A 26,187-nucleotide genomic window follows, 5' to 3' on the forward strand; every position below is an offset into this window, starting at 1 on the left:
CTACAGTAGTAACGCAGTGTCTCCTGATCCTGAGCCAAAATCACATTCAGAACGTGATCGGGTTTACACCGTGGGAAACTGTTTGTTTTTTAGTTTATTAATGTGTCTCAGTGTGTTTGTTTATACAGTGAAGGTCAGTGGGGTCTAATGTTGTGCAAAATATTCTTCAAAACATGCTTTTTTCTATTCTACGAAATAAAGAAATATGCACAGGTTTTAAACAATTAAATATATTTTAGGCTTAATATTAAGAAATGTGCATTGTGCACAAGTAGTACTCCAAATAAAGTTTAATTACAGTTTTTATATCAATAACTCTCAAGTGATATGTCAGTAAATATGTTAATAGACTTGGACTATTTTTAGCATAAATGCATTTCAAATTAATTACTTTGGGTAGTAAATGACAAAATCTTTGGATGAACTATGCCTTTAACCTAAACCTAAATAAACCATGCTATATAGTACATGCTTATGTGTGTCTTAATGTAAAAAATTACCCTGAAATCAATTTTGGGCGGCAAATATTGCCCATTAAATAAAAAATATTAATAAAAATTGTTAATTTTCAGCTTTATATGTGTTTGTAAGAACAGAATATCTGTCCTTTCTTTTTCTCTTTCTCCATGGCGCATCTGGAATTAGTAAAGTTGCTACATGTAAGTTACTTTGTATGCCACTGGCATATGACAGAATACAAATACAGAAACAAAACATAAACATGTGAAACAAATGAAAACATTAACGTGCTGTCATGTAACCTGGAAAACGTTTTGGGTAAAAAAGCTTAAAAGGGAAGTTCACAGATAATGTATCTGTGTTTTCTGGCTCAAGACAGTTAGGGTATGTTGAAAAACTACAATCGTATTTTCTTCCTCAACTTTAAAAATCATTTCAAAATCATCCTACATCACTGCAAAAGTGAACATGCAAAGAAGATCAAACAGTGATATAGGATGATTTTTAAGTTGAGGAAGAACATGAGATGGGAGTTTTTCGACATACATTAACTGTCATGAACCGGAACAAAAAGTGTCCAGGCAAAGTAAGACAAGACGAACGTTTGGCATTAAAAAGTATATAAATTGTATGATTTTTATGAAAATAACCGATCGTTTCGCTAGATAAGACCCTTCTTCCTCAGCTGGGATTGTTTACAACCGCATTTGTGATCGTTTGAAGCCACATTTAAACTGTATTTTGGAAGTTCAAACTCGGGGCACCATATCAGTCCATTATATGGAGAAAAAACCTGAAATGTTTTCCTCAAAAAACATAATTTCTTTACGACTGAAGAAAGAAAGACATGAACATCTTGGATGACAAGGGGGTGAGTACATTATATATGAATCTCTGTTTTGAAAGTGGACTTTAAGTGGACTCCTTTAATTAGGACCAGATGAACACATAAACAGCTAGACCAGCACCAAACCATAACAAAACAATGTAAATCAGCCAACCACCATGAAGATGCCATAAAGAACTGTTTTTGGTTCCACAAAGAAGCATTCAGTCAAATGGTTCGTCTATTTCTTACCTTTTTATAATCTGAAGAACCTTCTTTCAGCCACAAAGAACGTTTTGTGAAACAGAAAGATTCTTCAGATGTTAAAGGTTCTTTATGGAACCATTTAAACAAAAAAGTTTCTATGGCATTGTGAAGCACCTTTCTTTTTAAGAGTGTATATTTTTCGGAGTTGGCTGTGTTACATTGTTCATAGATGTTCAAAAAATAACCAAAATTCTTGTCATGGCGCTTTATCAAGGTTCAAGGGACGTCTGATGATTCAGACACCTCGAAGTGCCACTGTCGCCCTTCCCTTGAGCCGCCACGTAGACAGTATGAGATAGTCCAAGAGCCGAGCCGTATCACTTCAACATTTTTGTATGAAACCACAAGGTCAGCTAATGTTATTCCAAGACATATTGTGTTTATGACTTAATGGAATAACAATATGGTTGATGATTGCATAGAAAGCAGTGTTGCAGAGATGTTTAATTTTCATCTGGCTTCTTTAGGGTTTCTTAAGAGATCTTGAGATTAATGTCTTAAACTGTGTTTAGATTTGGCAAAGTATTAGTGTCTGCAATCAAAAGTCAGAAATCTCTATATAAACATTTGTCATCAAATTCTTCCACGACCAACCAATGTCAACTGGTTATCAGTCACTACCTCCAGGTTCCTTAATGTCCATGGCAGTTTCATCTGTCTGTTTTGATTTATCCTAGGAAGAGAAACATCTGAGATGAAGTTAATAGTTAAATGAAACATAATTAAGTCTACAATACACCTAACTCTATTAAAGCTATTAACATTTTCTTCAGTGATCAAAAGAAAATAGGAAACAAAACTAATGATTGTCCTGTGCCAGCTTTTATTCCTGTGGAAAACAGGAATAAATATTCAATATTCACAGTAAAGTCATTTAGATGTGCTCAGAACACTGTTATGTTTGATCTTAGGTCTTGATGAAGCATGTGTGTGTGCTTTTTAGTAGTTGCTGTCTGCATACATGCCTAATGGCACAGATCATTTATAACAAAAACATGGCCAAATCGTCAGTTTATACCAGTGTTACCATGCTTTCTCTTTATTTGACTTTGTAGGCGAGTCTGCAATGAAAACGATACTTACCGCTGAGAATACAATACAATCTGGCCTGCAGACTCATGTGTAGCCTGCAAAGCAATTGTTAATGCTCTGCAGGAACAAACATTAATTCAGCTTGCGAAAGAGTCTCATTAGGCTTTTCTCCTTTGGATTCTGGCAGCCTCCACATTTGTTTTTATTCTCATGTAGTTTCTAGGTATTTTAGGATGATGGCTTTACTCTGTTGTTCTTCTGTGAACAGCTGGCAATCACATTTCTGTTCACTGAAGATAGAATCAGTCAGTAATATCCTCAGCAGTACCTCTGGCATAGTAACATTTGGTTAGCATTCGTTTTCATTTTGTGTGTTTATCGGGCCGGTAAATCAGATCAGCCATTCTGCTTGATGATAGTCTGTTTGCACATAAGAAAGCAGAGTTGCATGTACTTTAAAGCTTGCTACAAGATGTCTGATCGCTGCTCTTCTTACACTACACAACCGTCTGGGGTAGCATCTAGTTCCTGTTCTGTGCACGCTACGCAACAGATCGGTGACAGACACATTATACAACTTCAAAGCTAGCGTGGGAGATAGATGTCGAAAACGTCAAAACGTCAAAACGTCAAAACCACTACTATGCAAAAAGCTTACAATCCAAGTTGTCTGTTTCAAGCATTTGTTTGCAATTTCCACAAAACTGCACGTGCAAATTGGGGATAAAATTGTGAGTCAAAGTTGATCATAGAGACCATTGCCAACAACTAGACTAGAGTAGGTGTGGCATTCCAACCCAGAGTGATGTTGTGTTTGACCAACTGGTTGGCTGGGATTACAAGGAACTTGTCTTTGCAAGGTTGAGCTGGTGTTTCTTCAACCAGGCAGGCTAAGATACACTGCTGTTTAAAAGTTTTGGATCAGTAAGATTTTTGGTGTTTTTATTTAAAAAGAAAAGTCTCTTATGCTCACAAGAGCTGCAGTTAGTTTAACAAAAATAAGAGGAAAGATGTAATATTGTGAAATATTATTACAATTTAAAATAATGGTTTTCTATTTTAATATATTTCAAAATATAATTTATTTCAGTGACCAAAGCTGAATTTTCAGCATCATTATTGCAGTCTTCAGTGTCACATAATTCTGCAGAAATTATTCTAATATACTGATTTATTATCAATGTTGGAAACAGTTGTGCTGCTTCATATTTTGAACCTGTGATACATTATTCAGGATTCTTTGATTAATAAAATGTTAAAAACAGCATTTATTCAAAATACAGTCTTTACTATCTACTTTTTATCAATTTAACACATTCTTGCTGAATGAAAGTATTAATTTCTTTCAGAGAAAGAAAGAAAAAAAATACCAAACTTTTGATCTTTATTGTATATTGTTACAAAAGATTTCTGTTTCAAATAAATGCTGTTCTTTTAAGCTTTCTATTCGTCAAAGGATACTGAAAAAAAGTATCACAGTTTCCAAAAATATTAATCAGCACAACTGCTTCCAGCACTGATAATAAATTAACATATTAGAATGATAGTAATGGCTGATGAAAATTCAGCTTTGCATCACAGGAATAAATTATATTTTAAAGTATATTAAAATAAAAGACTGTTATTTTAAATTGCAATAATATGTCACAATATTGCTGTTTTTCTGTATTTATATCTGTACTAGAATGAGAGGTAGACCTGCACTGTTGTGTAAAGAGATACAGTTGAGGTTAAAAGTTTGCATCCCCCTTCCAGAATCATTAAAAATGTTCATTATTTTACCAAAATAACAGGGATCATACAAAATGCATGTTATTGTTTATTTAGTACTGACCTGAAAGAGATATAACACATAAAAGATGTTTACATATAGTCCACAAGAGAAAATAACCGCTGAATTTATAAAAATAATTGTTTAAAAGTTTACATACACTTGATTCTTAACACTGTGTTGTTCCTGAATGACCCACAGCTGTGTTTTTTATTTTAGTGATAGTTGTTCATGAGTCCCTTGTTTGTCCTGAACAGTTAAACTGTCTGCTGTTCTTCAGAAAAATCCTTCAGGTCCCAAAAATTCTTTGTTTTATCAGCATCTTTGTGTATTTGAACCCTTTCCAACAATGACTGTATGATTTTGAGATCCATCTTTTCACACTGAGAACAACTGAGGGACTCATATGCAGCTATTACAGAAGGTTCAAACACTCACTGATGCTTTAGAAGGAAACACGATGCATTAAGAGCCGGGGTGTACATGTGTACATTTTCCTTATTTTGCCTAAATATCATATTTTTTCATTTAGTACTGCCCTTCAGAGGCTACAGAATTACTTACATGTTTCCCAGAAGACAAAATAAGGGGGATGTAAACTTTTGAAAACTGTATCATCTGTGTACCAGTGTCATGAGAGGTTGTCTGCCTTTATGATTGGGCCCAGTGAGGTTGTGTAGAGAAGATGAGGGGACCTAGCACTGAACCTTGAGGCATCCCAGTGACTCAGACACGTTCCCTCATCAGGAAAAGGACCCTCCCAAAACCACAGACAAGTTTCAGTGACAAGACAGTAGGGTTTTCTCTGTGGAATGGCCGTGTTTGAAATATGCTTAGATATAAAAACACTATAACACAGTATGAATTTATCTAAAGCCGCTTTGACAAAATGTGTATTGTGAAAAGTGCAACACAAATAAAATTTGACTGCACTGATACTGTCGGATGAGAAACTTGAACTGAACTGAACTGAAAGTTGAAAACTTGAATTGAATTGAGCTGTAAGGACACTGTTGCTCTCTGTAGAGCTGCTTATTGCTGAACGAAACTTGTTTCGTAATAGTTTTCACTGTTACTGAATTAAATTAACACTGAACTGATTTGAGCTGAATAATGTCTGTAGAGCTGCTTTAGAGTTGAATTGAGTTTGTTTCATCACTAATGAACTTTGCAACATTGTCATTTAACTACGTTGAATCAACACTGAACTGAGCTGAGTAGAGATGTAACAATATTATCATATATCTTGATATCACAATAGCACAACCTTCTCAATATTATCGTGGTCACGCAATGGTATGAAAGAATATGTCTTCCGGGCAAAAAGTGCAGTTTTTAAAATATATTTAACATTTTTATTTCAACATAAAAGGTTTTTAAAGTTGTGTTATGGGCCATTATGCTTTGGTATAATATGTGTAAAATGAAGTAAAACCGAAAGCGCAATATGGCTTAATCCCTTCCTCAAGTCTGTTTCAAAGCGAACCACACATGTCGTTCAGGCAATCAGCTCGTGATCCGGTGTTTTCTGCACCTCAGAATGGCTCCGTTCACAGTGAATGCATGCAGTGAACTTTGTTTATTGCATGTGCTGCGAGTTTAGTGCATGTTTGGAAATGCAATGGCCACCAGTTATGCTTTATTTTTCGTGGCAGATGATTACAGGAGTTCACTATAGATTTGTAGTGAGATGCATTTTTGTAAGCTTGTTTTAACTGAGGCTAGAGTTTTCTTTCAAAATGAAATCTCTACTGCCATTTCCGTCAAAATAAAAAAGCTTAAAAGTGCAGTTTGAAATGCTTTAAATGGGTAACATTACTACAGTCCAAATTCAGATCTCATCTCTTTCAAGTGTAGAAATTAGGAAAGAAGTATTGTACTGTACTGTAGTGTAAAGCAAAAGCAATGTACCTATGAAATATTCATTTTCATTTATTTTGCAGTGCAGTTGTTTTACAATATATGGCTATTACTGTTGTTGTTATTATTATTATATTCTAATTTGTTTGGCTTCCTAAAACAGCAGTGTGAATGAAATTTAGACGAAGACAGTATATCACAAATAAAAACAGGGTTCTCTTTCAAGTCCTCTTTATAGTGTTCAGGTACAAGACTTTTTTTCTGACCTAAGTTTTCTTAAGAACAAGGGTTGGAGTTCTTAATTTTAAACTCTCAAAGTGTATTTGATAGAATAATTTAACTTTAAAATGAATAAAATGTTTTTTTCCAATTTGTTTTTTTTTAAACATCGCAGTAAATAATTGTATCGTGGACTTCATATGGTGATATTATCGTATCATGGGATTTTGATGTTGTTACATCCCTAGAGCTGAATAATGACACTATTGTCTTTTATAGAGCTGATTTACAGCTGAAATTGAATCCTCTTCATAATTTGTACATTTTGCATCTTAATTTTCTTGTTTTAATACTGTGAAGCTGCTTTGAAACATTCTGTATTGTATGAAACTCTATCTAAATAAATGTGACTTGTACTGTCAGTATTCACAGTTATGTATTCACATTATTTTCAGTTTGAAAAGAAACTAAGAAAGTATGTATGTTCATGTATGTTTATCACCTTAAAGGCAGCATCAGATACACGGCACATTCCTTCAACAGGAAATGCTTAAAGGAAGACAGCTCGCTTCCAGGAAGTGTGTTTAGCAGGGATTTTCTGGCTTCCTGTTGTGTAAGTGTACACAAACCTCTTATGCTGTGGCAGTATAGGTAAATCCTAAAGCACAGTAATGGATATTTCAGTTATAAGTTATTAGATGTATAATTTTAACAACATACACTACACATACAAGTTTGGAATAATTACCATTTTTTATGTTTTAATGTTTTTAAAGAAAGCCTCTAAAAATAGAGTAAATACAGTAAATAAATAAACAATATTGTGAGGAATTGTATAAATTAAAATAACCGTATACTATTGTAATATATTTGAAAATATAATATATATATATGTATATATATATATATATATATGTATGTATATTTTAAATCTTGCTTATCCCAAATTTTCAAATGGTAGTGTTTTATGGTTTCTACACAAATATTGTGCAGCACAGCTGTTTTCAACACAGATAATAATCAGAAATGTTTCTTGAGCAGCAAATCAGCATATTAAAATGATTTCTGAAGGATCATGTGACACTGAATACTGGAGTAATGATGCTGAAAATTCAGCTTTGATCACAGGAATAAATTATATTTTAACAGATATTCACACAGAAAACTGCTATTTTAAATCGTAATAATATTTCACAAATTTATGGTTTTTACTGGATTTTTGATCAAATAAATGCAGACTTGATGAGCAAAAGAGACATCTATGTATATATCAGTGTGTATATATCAACATTTAGGATTAACCCTGCTTTGAAACTTTATCATTCAGACAATAATTGTTTTAAAGAGAGAAAGGTATACACTTTCTAGTGTTGAGACCCAGTTTGTGTTCTTTAAAAAAGTAACCAAAGTGTGAATTCTGCTGGCTTTAATTGCGGGACCTTCATGACGGTCCGTTACGAGGGTCTCATTAGCTCTGGACAAAGTGGATGAGGAGGGTGGAAAAGCAATTGTGTGCTATTCTTCCCTGTAACAGGATGCTGTTCCTCTCACTGAAGGGGCGTTTGACGCCACCCGTCCTCAGACAAACACAAGCAGAGATGTCGTCTGAAAGCTCGCGCCCTGCTTAGGCCCGATATAGCGCCGACACACTTCCCCCAGAACATCCTGTTTGCTGCTCTCCTGTGTACTGACACACACACACACACATATCTGTAGACACACATGGCTGAGTATTAGACAGGTGACAGCGGTCCACGGCCGGAGACTGTACAGGTGTTTTTGGGGTGTTTTTTGGGGTGTCTTGAGGAATACTGCTGTGAAGCCCAATGATGGGGTGCTGCCTTTTCATCCATCAGAAGGTGAGCGAACACGGTGTTACTCACTGGCTGCTCTTTCATAAGTTATAAAATTAATGTGAACGGCATAGCACTGGTCTTTTGGTCTTGGGAGGTTTTAAATTTCATTTTTGTTTGAACCCGTTATAAAAATAGACACCTGATTACTGAGTTTGTTTTCATATTAGAACTGAAATACAAAAAAAGATAGAAAATATAAAAACTAAAACAAAATATAAACTCCATTTGCTCTCCATTTCATCTCATTGCTGTCTAGCAGGAACATCTGTGAATTTAAAGAAATGTTGTGATTTTTACTTCCTACAGGGCAGATGAATGATCTTCTGATGTTACGTAATCCTGAGTATGTTTATTTCTTTGTGTTTCTCTCAAAATTGTTAAATATTTATTTATTTTTTATTGTTATTGATTGTTTTAAATGAGGGATAAACTTGGTTTTGTTGGTTGGTTAGTTGGTTTAAAGTTGTGGAAGTGGTTGTGATTGTAGTTACGTAACCGTTGCAGCTCTTACATTCAATTCCCTTTGTTATATTTCTAAATGCACACTACTTTCTCTTTGTATTTACTGTGTCCTGAAGTTGTTGTGTTGCATTACGTGAAAGATTAGGATTGTTTATCAGCTAAATAATGAGCGTTTTCCCTATTTTCAGTTGCATGATCACTTTATTTGTCATTGAGTGGAATCAGTGGATGAAAACAGCAATACTCTTCATGTAAATGTTTATTTACATCAAAAACTTTGCAATGATGCTGTTATTGCACTACATTAAATCATTGATGAAGAAGAAAATAATAATCACCTAAGTGTGATGCAATCTATATGAGTTCATGTGTGTCAGAGTGGTGTTACTGTATATATGTGACCCTGGATCACAAAACCAGTCATTTTGAAATTGAGAAATTGTTTGCTAAATCATCTGAAAGCTGAATAAATAAGCTGTTTTATTGGTGTATGCTGTATTGTTATGATAGGACAGTATTTGGTTGAAATGCAACTATTTGAAAATCTGGAATCTGAGGGTGCAAAAAATTTAAATATTGAGAAAATTTGTCCAAAGGTTTTTAGCAATGCATATTACTAATCAAAAATTAAGTTTTGATATACACTCTTAAAGATAAAGGTGCTTTTAGAAGATGCCATAGAAGAACCATTTTTGGTTCCACAAAGAACCATTCAGTCAAAGGTTCTTTAAAGAACCATCTCTTTCTTACCTTTTTATAATGTGCAGAACCTTCTTTCGTCACAAAGAACCTTTTGTGAAACTGAAAAGTTCTTCAGATGTTAAAGGTTCTTTATGAAACCAATTAGACAAAAAAGATTTGTCTGTGACATCATGAAGCACCTTAATTTTTAAGAGTGGGAAATGTACAAAATATCTTCATGGAACATGATCTTTACTTAATATCCTAATGATTTTTGGCATAAACGAAAAATTGATTATTTTGACCCATACAGTGTATTGTTGGCTATTGCTACAAATATACCTGTGTTACTTTAGACTGGTTTAGTGGTCCAGGGTCACATATTGTTTTTTGTTTTAAAGCTGTTTTATGGTTAATTTGAGTTTGTTTCATAACTGATGAACTTTGCAACACTGATGCTGTTAATGCGCTACATAAAATCTTTAATGACTGAACTGAGCTGAATAATGACACACTAATGTCTAATTTTTACAGCTGAAATTTAGTTTGGTTCAAAAGTGAAACATTTTTCAGCATTAAAAGGCATAGTTCACCCACAATTGGAAATTTTGTCATCATTTACTCATGTTGTTCCAAACCTGTTGGAATTTCTTTATTCTGCTGAAAACAAAAGAAGATATCTGGAAGTATGTTGGCTACCAAACAGTTGACGATACCCATTGAATAGCATAGTATATTTTATTCCTGGCTATGGAAGTCAGTGGCTACCAGCAATAGTGCAAAAATACTGCTGTAAAGCAGCTCTGAAAAGATAGTAGTCGTTATTATTCAGATGAAATCAAATCATTGTTGATGCATTTCAGCTTAATATCAGTTTTGGAAATAGTTTAATCCATGAATAAATACTGAAGATTTAAGGATCAATATTAATCCAGTATATACTGTAAATTTAAAAGTTTTTTGTGTTTCTATGTGTTATGATGGTTTTATATGTCACTTTTGTGGTGCCTTTCCATCATTGTAATAACATGGAAAGGAGTAAACAGTACATTATTTTAAAACAGTTATTTAAAAATGCTACTTTTTGCTATTTAAAAAATTACTTTTGTGGAGCTAACAGAAGAAAGAAATTCATATTGTTTTGGAACAGCTAAATGACACTAAATGACAGAGCTTTAAAAAAAAAAAGCAGTTAGCTTTTTATAATTCACTACACAGTTACACCAGTCTTTCACTATGAAAATACCATACAGACACCTGAAGTATCTATACTGTCTACTTCATGCTATTTTTTACTAAGAGAGCTGAATCTAATTTACTGGCATCTAATTGTTGAGTTGTACATTATGACATTAAACATATACAGTGGGTGTTATTCATGGGTCATGAGCAGCAATAGAGCAGCTTCCAACCCTTCACCTGCTCTATTGTTCACACCCTTGGATCAGGATGTTGATATTCACTCCACATGCTGCTGGTTGTCATGGAGAATAAACAGTTACGGAGCAACAACAGCACAGCTGCCAATACGTTGACTGATTATCAGTGTATAGACACTACTACACTACTGCAATGCGAAATGTCTATTAGAAATATGTTTTGCATTTCCATTCAGCATGCTGAACCTGCTCTATGAGCTTCATCTTGTGTTGTTGTGTAATATTCATCTATATGCAACAATTTCAAAATAATTAAATAATTTGGATTACTACTGTAATGTAATACTAAACTGTTCATCATTTGTCTTTACAGAAAAAGAGGAAGCAGCGGAAGAGGGATGTGGATTCACTCAGTCTGTGCAGCTTGGACATCAATGTGAGTTACATTAGACCTACAGTACCCAAGCTCAAGATATTTTCATGTCTTATTCTATGACATCAACATGTTTTTTAAATAAGGACTAAAGGATTGTATGAAACTTAGAGATTTTGATGTTGAGGTCATGTGACCCCTATTTCATTTATTTAGTCGTATGTTTAGCTTTTTACTTCTGCTGACTGTATTTAGCCTTCAAAAATTTTAGAAGTTGTGTTCATCATAAGCATTTGTTGTTCAGAGCTTATTTTCTGCATTATTTCAAAAGCCATGAAAGATTGGCCTACAAAAACGACCTCACTGCAGACCCTTTGACCCTTGATACCTGTAATTACTAAAACTGCATGAATAGGGGTCAAAATACCTGATTTAGATGATTTAGATTTACTTTAATGTTACATAAAAACCTTGCTGCTTCCGCAGAGGTATTATCTGGGCATCAAGATTTTCTGCCTTTGTCTGTTCTGGTCTATTTGAGATAATGAGCCAAAGGAAGTCAGTGCAACTGAAATGAAAAGCATTGATTACAAAAGCTCTTTATGTGTGAAGAGGAAAGTGAATTATGTTTTCTTAAAGGTCAGCCTTCTGCAGGCCTGAATCTGGCTTCCTAATGCACAGGAATAAAAGGCATGTAATTGAAAGGTATTAATAGAAGTGTATGATTGCATGTTTTTGCTTTTGTGGCGAGTTGTGACTGCAGAGCTGCTGCCAGTGAGGAGTACAACTGCTGAATGTCACCATCAATGTACTGACTCAAAACGACAGTGCACTTTTCTTCAAAAACTGCTGTTTGAGGAATGTTGTGATGTGGTTATACACACAAGAGCTCAAGGGACTCTTTACATTCATACTGTATACATTCTTAGATATAAAGCGATGCCATAGAAAAACCATTCTGGTTCACCATTCAGTGTGAAGAACATTCCAATAATCTAAACAAACATTTTCCACTGTAACGAATCTTTTGTGGAATGAAAATGTTTCATGAAGGTTCTTAACGGAACCACAGATGCCAAAAAAGAACTTTCATGTTTAAGAGTGCGTTGTTTGACAGTGAAGGAGGTTTTGTTCTGTCAGTGTACTGTAACTGTAAAAGAGATATAGGAACAATTTTTCACATTTTTGCTTTAATGTCAAGTACTCCCACTATCTGGGTTGTTATTTATGAAAGTACTAGATATTTCTCTAAAATACTTATTTTTTCCTCTTATCATTCTGGTTGGTTTATGCAGGAGTTTTATGGGGCGGCACATCTGTCTTATGATTACACTGGAAACTGTCCAGTCGTATCTCATTTTTAAGACCAACGGTTTTGTGCAGATGAACTTATAAAACTGCTAGAATTGACATGAGCCAACATTTATCTGAACTGGTTGTTAGATTCTCCAGGCATATTTTTTCTCTAAATGACATTTTTAATGCCAACATCTGTTTTATAGCAAATATGCAATATTGTATGTTTGCCTATATATACGCAAACACTTTTCAACATATCTTACAGCATCAGAATCTATTTACTTTGAGATGATTATTTTTATAGAAATTCAGAAAGCTGAGCTAAAACGTGCCTCTATCAATATTTTTGCAAATTCAAAACATTTTTATTCCTTTGGAAAAGAGGACTTAGCATTAAAGCAATAAAGCACAAACTTTTTATACTTTATTACACAAATTATGATAACAGGATAAGATTACAGAGAGCTCATTATAGAAAACCCTTCCAGAAAGAAGATATCTGGAAGTATGTTGGCTACCAAACAGTTGACGATACCCATTGAATACCATAGTATATTTTATTCCTGGCTATGGAAGTCAGTGGCTACCAGCAATAGTGCAAAAATACTGCTGTAAAGCAGCTCTGAAAAGATAATAGTCGTTATTATTCAGATGAAATCAAATCATTGTTGATGCATTTCAGCTTAATATCAGTTTTGGAAATAGTTTAATCAGTGAATAAATACTGAAGATTTTCAAGGATTCAATATTAATCCAGTATATACTGTAAATTTAAAAGTTTTTTGTGTTCCTATGTGTTATGATGGTTTTATATGTCACTTTTGTGGTGCCTTTCCATCATTGTAATAACATGGAAAGGAGTAAACAGTACATTATTTTAAAACAGTTATTTAAAAATGCTACTTTTTGCTATTTAAAAAATTACTTTTGTGGAGCTAACAGAAGAAAGAAATTCATATTGTTTTGGAACAGCATGAGACTAAATGACAGAGCTTTAAAAAAAAAAGCAATTAACTTTTTATAATTCGCTACACAGTTACACCAGTCTTTCACTATGAAAATACCATACAGACACCTGAAGTATCTATACTGTCTACTTCATGCTATTTTTTACTAAGAGAGCTGAATCTAATTTACTGGCATCTAATTGTTGAGTTGTACATTATGACATTAAACATATACAGTGGGTGTTATTCATGGGTCATGAGCAGCAATAGGGCAGCTTCCAACCCTTCACCTGCTCTATTGTAAAAAGAACTTTCATGTTTAAGAGTGCGTTGTTTGACAGTGAAGGAGGTTTTATTCTGTCAGTGTACTGTAACTGTAAAAGAGATATAGGAACAATTTTTCACATTTTTGCTTTAATGTCAAGTACTCCCACTAGAATATCACAGAATATTCCAGAACTATCAGTCAAAAGTTTTTGAACAGGAAGTTTTTTAATGTTTTTTTTTAATGTAAAGAAATCTCTTCTGCTCACAAGGCCTGCATTTATTTGATCAAAAGAACATTTTGAAATGTGTTTACTATTTAAAATTACTGTTTTCTATTTGAATATGTTTTAAAATGTAATTTATTCCTGTGATCAAAGCTGGATGTTCAGCATCATTACTCCAGTCTTCAGTGACACATGATCCTTCAGAAATCAATCTAATATACTGATTTGCTGTTCAAGAGACATTATTATTATTATTATTATTATTATTATTATTATCAGTATCTAAAACACTTGAGTTCATCTAAAACATTTTTTCAAGATTCTTTCAATAGAAAGATCCAAAGATCAGCATTTATCTGAAATAAAAAGCTTTTGTAATAATATACACTGTATACCATTCAAACGCTTGGAGTCAGTATAATTTTTTTTTTTTTTTTTTTTTTTTGTGGGGGGAGAAACTATAGAAACTAATACTTTTATTTAGCAGTGATGCTTTAAATTGATCAAAAGTGATGATAAAGACTTTTATAATGTTACAAAAGATTTCTGTTTCATCTAAATGCTGTTCTTCTGAACTTTCTGTTTATTAAAGAAAACTGAAAAAAATTCTACTCAGCTCTTTTCAACATAATAATAATTAATGTTTTTTGAGCAGCAAATTAGAATATTAGAATGATTTCTGAAGGATCATGTGACTGGAGTTATGATGCTTTGCTTTGAAATCACAGGAATAAATTAGATTTTAAAATATATTCACATACATAGCAGTTATTTTAAATAGTAAAAATATTTCAGAATTTCACTGTTTTTGCTGCATTTTGGATCAAATAAATGCAGGTTTGGAGAGCAGAAGAGACCTTTTTGAAAAAACATTAAAAAATCTTACAAATCGAAAACTTTTGACTACTAGTGTATCTTTAAAAAAGCCTGCAAAATTTGGACAAAAACTCATGAGTTTGTATTTATCAAAGTACCGATGCTATGTGAAAATAAATACTACAATAATTCTTAGCATGACAGAATTACAGAGTAACCATAATGAAAAATGTAAAATAAATACATTTTTGTTATAATATTTGTTTTTAGGTGGTTCTACAAAGCAGCGCTCAGCTCATAGACACTGCTTTATTAGATAAAATAAAAATGCCATCGAAACTTTTCTGAAGTCAATCGGTTCACCTCAAAGATACATTGATATGAAACACCCATGCTGCATTTTGATTTTAAAACGTGCAGCGCTCATGTTTATTCAACAAAGTCAACCGCCACAAATAAATCCGTGTATGGGAAACACTGGTTAATGTATATCGAAATATCGGAAATGTGTGCGAGATATATTGATATTATTGTCAAACTCTAGGTGGTTCCTTGCACAATACTATGTTATATGCTCAAAACATTCTTTACCATAGTCCATGATTTGTGAACTGATAGATTTTGACCTATAGCTCCATATGTAAACTTGCTCGGTAGCTCACCTGGTACAGCATTGCACTTTAGAAGCACTCAGTTACATGACTTATAAAACATGGGTCATGATAAATAAGCTCAGTGATGTGTAAAAGCAAGCTAAAATGACATGATTGCTTCAGAAAATGTGTTTTTGTCGCAATGTTTAGTGATTGTCAAATGCAATAGAGTATTCAACTTTTAGTGCCAGTCACTTGACAGTTCATTTCCGAGCTGGAGTGATACATACAACAACAGATGTAAAATAAAACATTTCCAGATTCATGTTCTTCTTGTTTGTTTCAGATAACACTGAACACATTTAAGCAACGTAATGCATTTTTTGCAGAAATCTCACCACAGGCTTAAAAAGTTACATTTAAAGATCTTGTTTCTGTCAAAACATCCCAATTTTAATTCCTAACAAAAGAAAATGCTCACATTCATATTTCTAATGATGCATCCCATTTTTGCAGCGTCTGTTTGATTGATTTCAGAGCTGGAGGCTTTGAGGTTTCTGCAGAGGTCACAGCGCTGTATAAATGTAATAACAGTTATTCCAGCTGAATTGGACATAATTGCAGCTCTCCTGTGCTTTTATAGTTGAAGGGGTCTGATGAGTTTATATCTGCAGACATCAGAGAGACAACCCACAGTGCACTGCGTTGAGAGGAAATGTTAGGCGATTAGCTCCAGTAATGACAAATTCCATACCTTGAGCTTGCGGTTGTTTTTAAGTGTTTCACGAGCGAGTCCAAACACTCCTGGAATCTGCTTTAAGGCATGTTTTTTTTTCAAGCACCAAAGCATGAAGTCTGAACAAAAGGAGCTGGTTTTCAGTGCGGTAAACTCTCTTGACAGCTCTGAGTGGGTTATTCTGGGAAGGTGGGTTAGTTACGGATGTGTCGTGATGCCAGTTTGGGGAACTCTAACTTGGCTCGCCATTGTTTTTTGTGTTTAGGTGCGCCTCCCTTACCCGTACATGTGACTCAAGCCTTAAAATTAGTATTATTCCTACTTGACAATTCATCACTCCAGTCACTGACAGTTCCTAATGTGAACTTGGACCCCCACAAAGGAAGCCAAAACAAAAGGCTTTGGCAGTCTTATAAGCAGGGTTATAATCGCTATCTAAAACTAAAAACGTTTTTTAAAACAAAATATTTTATAATAAAGAGTTTTGTAAATAAATAACTGAAAACGGAAATACTGAATAATCTATACATTTCAAATATAACACAGAAAACTATTTGAAATGTCTTTAAGACAGCTGACGGTAACATAACATTGGTAGTGGTGAATAATTTGCCTGTGATCATGGCTATATCAACTATATCTATTATTTCTGCTCATCTTTTTACTAAAAATAAACTTTGAGCTTCATAATGCATTTGCACTGCCTTACTCTGCATTAAGCAGAAGAGTTTTAAATAGGTCATGATTTAGTAATTATTATTCGGAATATGTACTTTATGTCCCGACGCTGAGACTAAGGGTTGTCTGCATGTCAAAGCTGATTTTCATTCAGACTTAAGTTTGTATGCTCTCAGTGTCTGGGGGAGACTGGAGCCACGTGCCTGCCTGACATGTGTTAAGCCGAGCCAGAATCTGCCAGTGCTACACAATAGCTTGGCCGATATTGAAAGAGCCTGCGGTCACTAGTTCACTGCTACCACTATTGTTTATTGTGCAGCCACTTGCGGTTCCTTTGGTGTGGAAAACAAGATATTGATCACTATCAAGGGCCACAGGGGTGGTTTCGCCCCATGTATTGATATGGCTCACCGTGGGTGCTCGTCTTTACTGGGTAGTAGTGCTGTGAGAAAAGAGTCTGACGCATGTCGTGGGGCACAAATAAACATTTTAACATGTAGTCTATCCATATATGTTTAGTTTTTTACAGTCTTGTTTTTCCTTGACTTTATTTGTGCACTCATTTAGTCACAAAGTTTTGCTAATTGCTAACTTGCTAGCTTTGTCAGCCGATTTGAACAAAAGAACACAATGTATGAATCGCTGAATCGCACCCAGGTGGCTTTTTTGCTGTCGTTTTTGCTTGTTAAAGATAAAAAAAAAAAACATATGTTGGCAAGAAAACATAGCTGATTTAGATTTTAACCTGGCGCCTACTGTTCTTGCAGGGGAAGTACTTAATTTTGCTTTGGTTGGATGGGACTTCTTGTTTAGATATCAAAGGCTTTTTCATTTTCACAGACTATTTATAGTCTGTTAATAGTATTTCCCTACTAATGAGCCCACCAGATAAACTTCAGACTTAAATACTCTTCATTAAGTAGCTTCTAGCTAGTGTTGTTTTTGCGGCCTGTTTTAATTTTAGTTTTAGTCTAGTCTTTGTGTGAAGCTGTCATTTTAGTTTTTATTAGTTTTAGTCATGTTTATACTCTTTTTAGTCTAGTCAAGTTTCAGTCTTTCAACTAAAAGTCTGAGCATTTTAGTCTTATTTTAGTCAGAATTATCCATGACTATTTTCGTCTAGTTTTAGTAGACAAAAACTAATGACATTTAGTCTAGTTTTAGTCTTGAGGAAGTGACGTCACCTGCGTTTACAGTGAATTTTACAGTGAATTTATAACAGCTAAAGGGGTTTGACGCTTCGCGGCGTGCCTAACAACGCCCCTTAGCTGTTATAAATTCACTGTAAATCACAGGTCCTTGATTCTGATTGGTTGAGCCGTGTTCTAAGCTGTTGTAAATTACTCTACAAACATACACCTTTGTTTACATTTGCGTGTTGCTCAGCAACCACTTTGTTGGAACCACAACTGTATCTGAGGAACTACATTGTTTGGCAGAAGAATAATGTTTGTATTAATATCATTACAATTTATTTGCTCCATTTTATTTTGTAAAACCTTACTACATATATGAAATAACCATTTTAGAATAAAGCAATAAGCCCTGTGAAGCCGTGATTTACAGTGAATTTATAACAGCTAAGGGGTGTTGTTAGGCACGACACGAAGCGTCAACCCCCCTTAGCTGTTATAAATTCACTGTAAATCACGGCTTCTTGGGGTCCTTGATTCTGATTGGTTGAGCTGGTTCAAAGCTGTTGTAAATTACTCTACAAACATACACCTTTGTTTACTTCTGTGTGTTACTAGGCAACCACTTTGTTGCAACCACAACTGTTTCTGAGGAGCTACATTGTTTAGAGGAAGAAAAATGTTTGTATTAATATCATTACACTTTTATTTGCTCTGTTTTATTTTGTGAAACCTTACTAAGTATATGGAATAACCGTTTTATAAAAGCAATAAGCCCTGTGAAGCCGTGGTTTACAGTGAGTTTAGAACAGCTAAAGTGGTTTGACGCTGCGCGTTGCGCCTAACAACGCCCCTTAACTGTTATAAATTCACTGTAAATCACGGCGTCTTGGGGCTTATTGCTTTATTCTAAAATGGATAGTTCCGGTCCTTGATTCTGATTGGTTGAGCCGCGTTCTAAGCTGTTGTAAATTACTCTACAAACATATACCTTTGTTTACGTTTTTGTGTGTTGCTCGGCAACCACTTTGTTGCAACCATAACTGTTTCTGAGGAACTACATTGTTTGGCAGAAGAATAATGTTTGTATTAATATCAATACACTTTATTTGCTCCATTTTATTTTGTGAAACCTTACTATGTATATGGAATAACCATTTTATAAAAGCAATAAGGCCCGTGAAGCCATGGTTTACAGTGAAGCTATAACAGCTAAGGTTTTAGGCACCTCACTTATTGCTTTAGTTGACACTGGCAGTTTCTGAAACAGCACAGAATGTAAAGATTGTTTAAGGACCTCTAAAAGGTGTCAGTCAGTTATGATACTTTTGTAGTAATCGTAAGTAAACCATTTACAAAAATGTTGTTAAATCAATCATTTTCGCATTTATTTTATTTTATAATAACCCTGGTTGAAATCAATGGAATTTGGTGTCATTAGGTATGTTTCCATCACCCTGTTTTTATGTGATGAAGTATCACATCAGAAACGAGTGATGAAAACACCAAAATTTGAACTGTGCGAACTGTGGAACATGATAACTTGACTAACCAGTGGACCAATCTCATTGCACAACAATTGAAATATTGTTATGGCCATTCTGCATGTTTCGTCTGCTCTCTCTGAGGCGTAAGTAATTTATTGCTTATGGATATTATTCTATTTAGTGGCTTCTCCTACTTTTCATGGTGATATTTGGCTAGTTTGTTTTTTTTTTTTTTTATTTATTTTTTTTTTTTTGCCATTTTTCTTTGACAGGACAGTAGAGTGAGTGGGAGAGAGAGAGTGTAATAATATAAGTGAAATCCAAGATACTCTGGAATGATATTCTATGAAGAGCAACTTAGATTTGGGCTATTTGGGCAAGACAGCCCTTTTTTTCTTATATGCTTTTGTTAGAGTCCTTTAGTTTGTTTCACTGGTGTAATGCATATACAAACTAAATAACTTGGAAAAAGAAAAAACAGGAGAGTCTGAAGAAAAGCAGGATAGTATTGAGGGGAGTCCCCCAGGGTTCTGTCTTGGGTCTTCTTTTTATGTGCCTACCCCCCTTTTATCACAATAGCTGTTGTAAATAAATAAATGTCAGCAATTTCATTGAAATAGTACAGAAGTATGAGAATAATGTGCAAATACACCATAAGAGGTAACAGTATCTAATAAATTAATTAATACTATTATTAAAATTACACTTTAGATTAAGGAACACATATTCACTATTAACTAATAGTTGTTGTATTAGTTATGTTTAGGTTTTGGGTAAGGTTAAGGGATCTAAAGTATGGTCATGCAGAATAAGGCTTTAATATGTGCTTTATAAGTACTAGTAAATAACCAATATGCTGGTGATTTGCATGCTAATAAGCAACTGTTTTGAATAGTGTTTCCTAATCTAAAGTGTTAACAAAAGATTTTTGCTGTGCTTCACCAAGGTTAAGAAGCAATGAATCCAGTTTTTAGTCTTCATATTATTTCTTCATTTCCCAAAACGCATAAAGAGTTTAATTTGTAGCCTCCAAAAAATGATGTTGATAGTCTGTATTGACTGCTATTTCTGGACGGGCGGCTCAGGACCTCAGCGCTATCCTGCCTTAACGGAAAGACTTAAACGAACTGCCATTATGCGTCTAGCCCTTTAAATCCAATAACACTTCAGATCTATTCTGGAGGACACCCTGCAGATGGCCAGAGTCGGACTGCAGGGTTATATGATACTGGCTCCTAAACCACCTCAGAACGGTTAATAATCCAGTAGGCTCGCCTGCTCTTCCTGTTTACACCTTAACAGAGACTTCCATTTGCTTTGAGACAAAAAAGAGAAAGCTGTTACTAAGAAAGAAGGAAACAGAACCATCTCTTCTGGCTTGTCCATCAGGATAAACAGTGCTATGAAATGAATCTTAAAGAGATAGTTCACCCAAAAATTTAAATTCTGTCATTAATTACTCCCCCTCATGTCATTCCAAACCTGTAAGATCTTCGTTTGTCTTTGGAACAGAAACTAAGATATTTTTGATGAAATCCAAGCACCTTCTAACCACTTTTCTTGGTACTCTCGAGTGGCAGAGATTGACATGGAAGAGAAGAAATTGGTGAATAAAGTTGTTATTTTTGTTTTCTCGGCTTCATAAAATTACGGTTGAAACACTGATGTCACATGGACTGTTTTATTGTTGTCCTTGCTACCTTTCTGGCCCTTGAAGGTGGTAATTATGTTGTTTTCTAACGTAAATGTAATTAAAAAAATATCTTAATTTGTGTTGCGATGATGAATAAAGGTCTTATGGGTTTAAAACATCATGAAGGTGAGTAATTAATGACAGAATTTTCATTTTGGGTGAACTAACCCTTTAAAGATATCTTAAAATGAATATACATACATATTGACAACCTGTACACTTGAACAAAGGTACACTTCAAAACAGGAATGCAAAGGTACTTTCACTAGTGCTTTCAACACCATCTCTGGTGATTTGAAGTAAAAGGAAAACTAAAGTGCAGGCATTACATGTCCATCATCATATGAAACTGTCCAATGGTTGACAAGAGGTTAAATGAGTGACACAAATGCAATATCTGCTGACCTAGATTGAGAAACTCCGCAGGTGAATGCACACTACTGCAGAAGTGCCATTTACTGCACCCTTTGAAGGGCACTACAAAGCTGAACCCTTTCAACGAATGTTGATCTCCTCCGACACCCGACTGTGCCCTACTTTCTCGAAAACATTCCAATAATCATGTCGTAATCTCTGATTTCCTCTGGGCCACCGGTTTCTATAGGATTTAGCTAAACTGAGATATTTTCTTCCTGTGCATTTCCTCTGTGATCTATTTTTCTGCACAGTGGTCCATCAGTAAAATGTCACAGGAAATTATGTTGCTATTAAACTCATTCCAAGAGAGCTTTTTTTTATTCCTGTTGCTAATTTTGAGTTAATTACATGCATATATTTACATCCAGCATCTTGGAAAGTGGATGCACGTATATCACTTTTAAAGATTTCCAATTAGGGGCAGATTAAAGGCCAGGGTTTTGAAAAGCACAGTGAGCAGCAGAGCTTTTCAGTCTCTCACATCAAAGATGTTTGGCCATGTTCAAACGTTCAGAGGTTCGTAGCACTGTCGTCATCTTTAGAGGGTCTTTCATGCCGCAGATAAAAAATGATGATAGCGAGTCGTTTGATTCTGTCTTTGATCAGAGAAAATCAACACATAGATTATAAAGTGCATGCTGTTTTATGAAGAATTTTCATTACATTATGTTCACGGACCTACTTCTGTGGTGTAATAGTTTTAGATGGGGCTCCAACAAAAATAAGATAACCAATTCTCACTATTAACTAGTTGCTTATTAGCATGCATATTAATAGTGTATTGGCTGTATTAGTAGTTATAAAGCACATATTAATGCCTTATTCTGCATGACCATACTTTAAATTCCTTACACTTAACAACTACCTTACTAACTTTCAAAAAACAGCAAATTAGGAGGTAAAAGGTGAGAATTGCTGTCAAAACTTGAATTTGACATGCTGCCTCTGTCAAACAAAAACTAAACTGAAGTACAGCATTATAATCTTGAATATAGCTGCAAGCAGAGATTACAGAGGTTCAAGTGCTTTAGGCACATACGGAAAAAGACATTATATACATACAGCATTTTTGTCAAATCCAGGTGATTTTTATTAACATTTATGAGTGTTATAACGCCAGCTGTTGTCTGATCTCCCTTTGCATGCTTGTTTAGAATCACCTGTTGCATGTGCTCAGCAAGTTTTGAGATTTCGTTTAGGCTTTATAGGCTTTTGGGTATATTTGGACAGGCCCCTTTTCTAAAGAACCCCCTTATAGCTTCCCAAAGGGTAAATTTCAATGTTTTTGATAATTATTGACCTAGAGAGTCCAAGCTACGCGCTTGAAACCCTAAATATCAGGATTTCATTATTCGCCCTAGACATAAATGATGCCTCAAATCATACTTCTTGAGCACCAGTAAGTCACCAGATTCATGCTTCGCATTTGGTGAACAATAAAATATGTGAAAAATCCTACTGACCTTGAATAAGAACAGAATATCAGAGATTTAGGAGTGGGAAACTCTCTAAGAGACCCACACATTTAAATAAACATCCTGAGGTGTTTTACTGTCATCTGCGTCATCGCCTATGCTGGAAAACCTATTGGAAAAGGATCAGAATGGTTTACTTGATCCAGTGAAGCACAATAACACAGTGGTGACGACTGGATGATGACTGTGTGTTGTGATATTGTCCGATCGGCCAGTCATTATGAGTCACTGTGTCAGGATCAGTCTGTGGATAGATAGACAGTTAGCTGGAAGAAACTTTATTTAACTTTATTTGAACTGCTGTTTGGCGGAAGACAAACCACTTGAAAGATCATGAAGATTTCTCTAGAAGTCTTACCTCATGATATTTTCTATTATTAAATTTTGTCATATTGGGTCTGTTTGTGTTTTGTGGGACATCACGAAGTACACTCATCAAGTACTTGAGTAAACTTGAGTAAATACACTTGTACAAGAAACAACACAAACATTCAGCATTAGTAATTTGTTTGTAGTTAGTAGTGGTGTCGTAATTTGCACCATTTAATAATAGCAAAACTTTTGGCTTATTTTGAGCGGATCATTGAATCAGTGATTTGCTGACTCAAAAAAGCTGCAGTCAGATCAGTCAGATTCACAAATGAATCGTTCAGAATGATATGTGAACCAGGTGAATAGGTTAATTGGAAAGAATGATCTGATTTCTTCAGTTCAAAATAAAACAGTTATCATACAGTTGTTTTTATGAAATATACTTGAGTAAAAAGTAGAATATTTGCTATATATGTGCTTTATAATGTATTGAAGTAAAAATAAAAGCTTTCCAAAATAAAAATACTCACGATTTTTAAGTAGAAAGCCTAGAACAGAATATTCTTGCAAAACAATCTTATTATTAGCATAACATTTTTAAGTGTACTATATGTTTAGCTGTATATGTGTAACTCATAACTTCAGTTTGACTTGAACTTGACTTCTGTTCACTGATTGATGCATAAAAAGACAACATAAAAACAGACTTAATACAGCTAATAGAACAGTACTATAATGAGTAGGGGAAAAAAAAAGCCAAATAATGTCCAAATAATATTTTACACATATTAATGACTATTATGAATGTTTATACATAAAGATAAATCTGCTTTTTAGGATATGGGTATTTATCATATTTAGGATGCCGTGCCATCAAAAGGATTGAAAACCCCTGTCTTAAGGTACAAGAACATGAATCTCTTCACCTCTTCTGGGGTCAGTTTGACCGCTGTATCTGATCTTGATCCAGCCTTCTGTATTCGTAAAATAAGCTGCCTTCAGTCAGTCAGCACAGGCGCTGCCGTTTCAGTGAGCAGCAGCAGGAAATAAGGTCCAGTTTCACAGGTTTTGTTCTGTCCTGGCTGAGCGGTTCCTGTGATTGTGCAGCTATCAGGCGTGGGGAAGTGTAGCGAGGGGTTAGCGACCACTCAGATGAACGCCAGCCAAAACACTGATGGTAAACAAACAGTCGCCTTTGACGTTCACTCAACGAGGTGCCACTCAAATAACCCCGAACGGCCCCTGAATGGTGCTGGTGAACCGCAACTTCTGACCTCTGGACGTGTGCAATTTAATTAGTACTTTTACTAAAATTTTTCATAAAGGAAATGGCTAAAGCAGGACAAAAAGATTCATAAACCTATGGGCAGCATTTGCTATCATCCTTCTGACAGAAACAATCATCTGTTGTTCATAATTGTCGATGTGTTACTTTATCTTGGGTGAATGGGTGTTATTAAAGGGATAGTTCACCCAAAAAATGAAAATTCTGTCATCATTTTCTTCCCTTCAATGTCGTTCCAAACCTCAAACAGAAAAGCTTTACTAAGCTCAGTCAGCTGCCTTTAAATGTGTCCAAAGCAGATTTCATGTTAGGGTCACATTTATTAAGTAGGCAGTGCACCAAGCTTTAAAACAGTGCTAAGTATTCTGCTGTAAAGACCAGAATAAGCACAATTTTCATTGGCTAATCAGAAAATAATGTAATCACACTCAGGCAATGAGTCTAACTGACAAAGTGATGAAATCTTATCGGTGTTGGCTTAAAAGAGTTTAGCCAACAATTCTTGTGCCAAGACACCTTAATGCAATTTCTTACAGTATATATCAAGTGTGCTATTAGTATTCACCTTTTAAACAAACAAACAGTAAATACTTTGTCTAATTTTTTTTTAGATCAACTTAAAGGGGAAGTGCACTTTCAGAACAAAGATTTACATATAATGTACTCACCCCCTTGTCTTCCAAGATGTTTATGTCTTTCTTTTTTCAGTCGTAAAGAAATTATGTTTTTTGAGGAAAACATTTTTGCATTTTTCTCCATATAGTGAACTTCAGTGGTGCCCCAAGTTTGAACTTCCAAAATGCAGGCTTGAAATGTGGCTTCAAATGATCCCAAATGCGGTTGTAAATGATCCCAGCCGAGGAAGAAGGGTCTTATCTAGTGAAACGATTGGTTATTTTAATAAAAAAATAATACGATTTCTATACTTTTTAATGCCAAACACTCGTCTTGTCTTGGTCTGCCTGGACTGGTTTTGTTCCGGTTCATGGCAGCTAGTGTATGTCGAAAAAATCCCATCTCATATTCCCCCTTAACTTCAAAATCATCCTATATCGCTGTTTTACCTTTTTTGTTAAGGGTGTTTGATCTTCTTTATGTGTTCACTTTTGTACTTCTGCAGTGATGTAGGATGATTTTGAAATGATTTTTGAAGTTGAGGGAGAAAATACGATTGGAGTTTTTCGACATACCCTAACTGTCTTGAGTTAGAATACACAGAGTTCAGGCAAAGCAAGACAAGATGAGTGTTTGAGATTAAAAAGTGTTTAAATTGTATATTTTTAATTAAAATAACCGATTGTTTTACTAGATAAGACCCTTCTTCCTCGATTGGCATCGCTTACAACCACATTTGGGATCGTTTGAAGCTGCATTTAAACTGTATTTTAGAAGTTTAAACTCGGGGTCCACTACATGGAGAAATAGAAGTATATAGAAGTCCATTATATGGAGAAAAATCCTGATATGTTTTCCTCAAAAAAACATAATTTCTTTACGACTGAAGAAAGAAAGACATGAACATCTTGGATGACAAGAGGGTGAGCAAATTATCTGTAAATTGTTGTTTTGGAAGTGGACTTCTCATTTAACCAAAGTATATTCTGCCTTTATTTAATCAAAATTTTATGTAATTATTCTAT

General features: G+C 34.6%; 1 protein-coding gene across 2 annotated transcripts in view; it reads left to right on the top strand.

The window, feature by feature from the left end:
- Positions 1-26,187, top strand: part of arhgef3 (Rho guanine nucleotide exchange factor (GEF) 3) — a 68,590-nt gene that overhangs the window by 19,889 nt on the left and 22,514 nt on the right. The window contains exons 1-2 of one of the 2 annotated variants that reach the window (XM_051095089.1): positions 8,087-8,293; positions 11,186-11,248. In XM_051095089.1, coding sequence (XP_050951046.1) covers positions 8,261-8,293; positions 11,186-11,248 — 96 coding nt within the window. In that variant the 5' untranslated portion in view covers positions 8,087-8,260. Of the gene's footprint in view, positions 1-8,086; positions 8,294-11,185; positions 11,249-26,187 lie in introns of those variants that run through there. The other variant, XM_051095087.1, reaches the window with a different exon arrangement.

Source organism: Labeo rohita, chromosome 22 (genome assembly GCF_022985175.1).
Source record: "Labeo rohita strain BAU-BD-2019 chromosome 22, IGBB_LRoh.1.0, whole genome shotgun sequence".
Classification (NCBI taxonomy): Eukaryota; Metazoa; Chordata; class Actinopteri; order Cypriniformes; family Cyprinidae; genus Labeo; species Labeo rohita.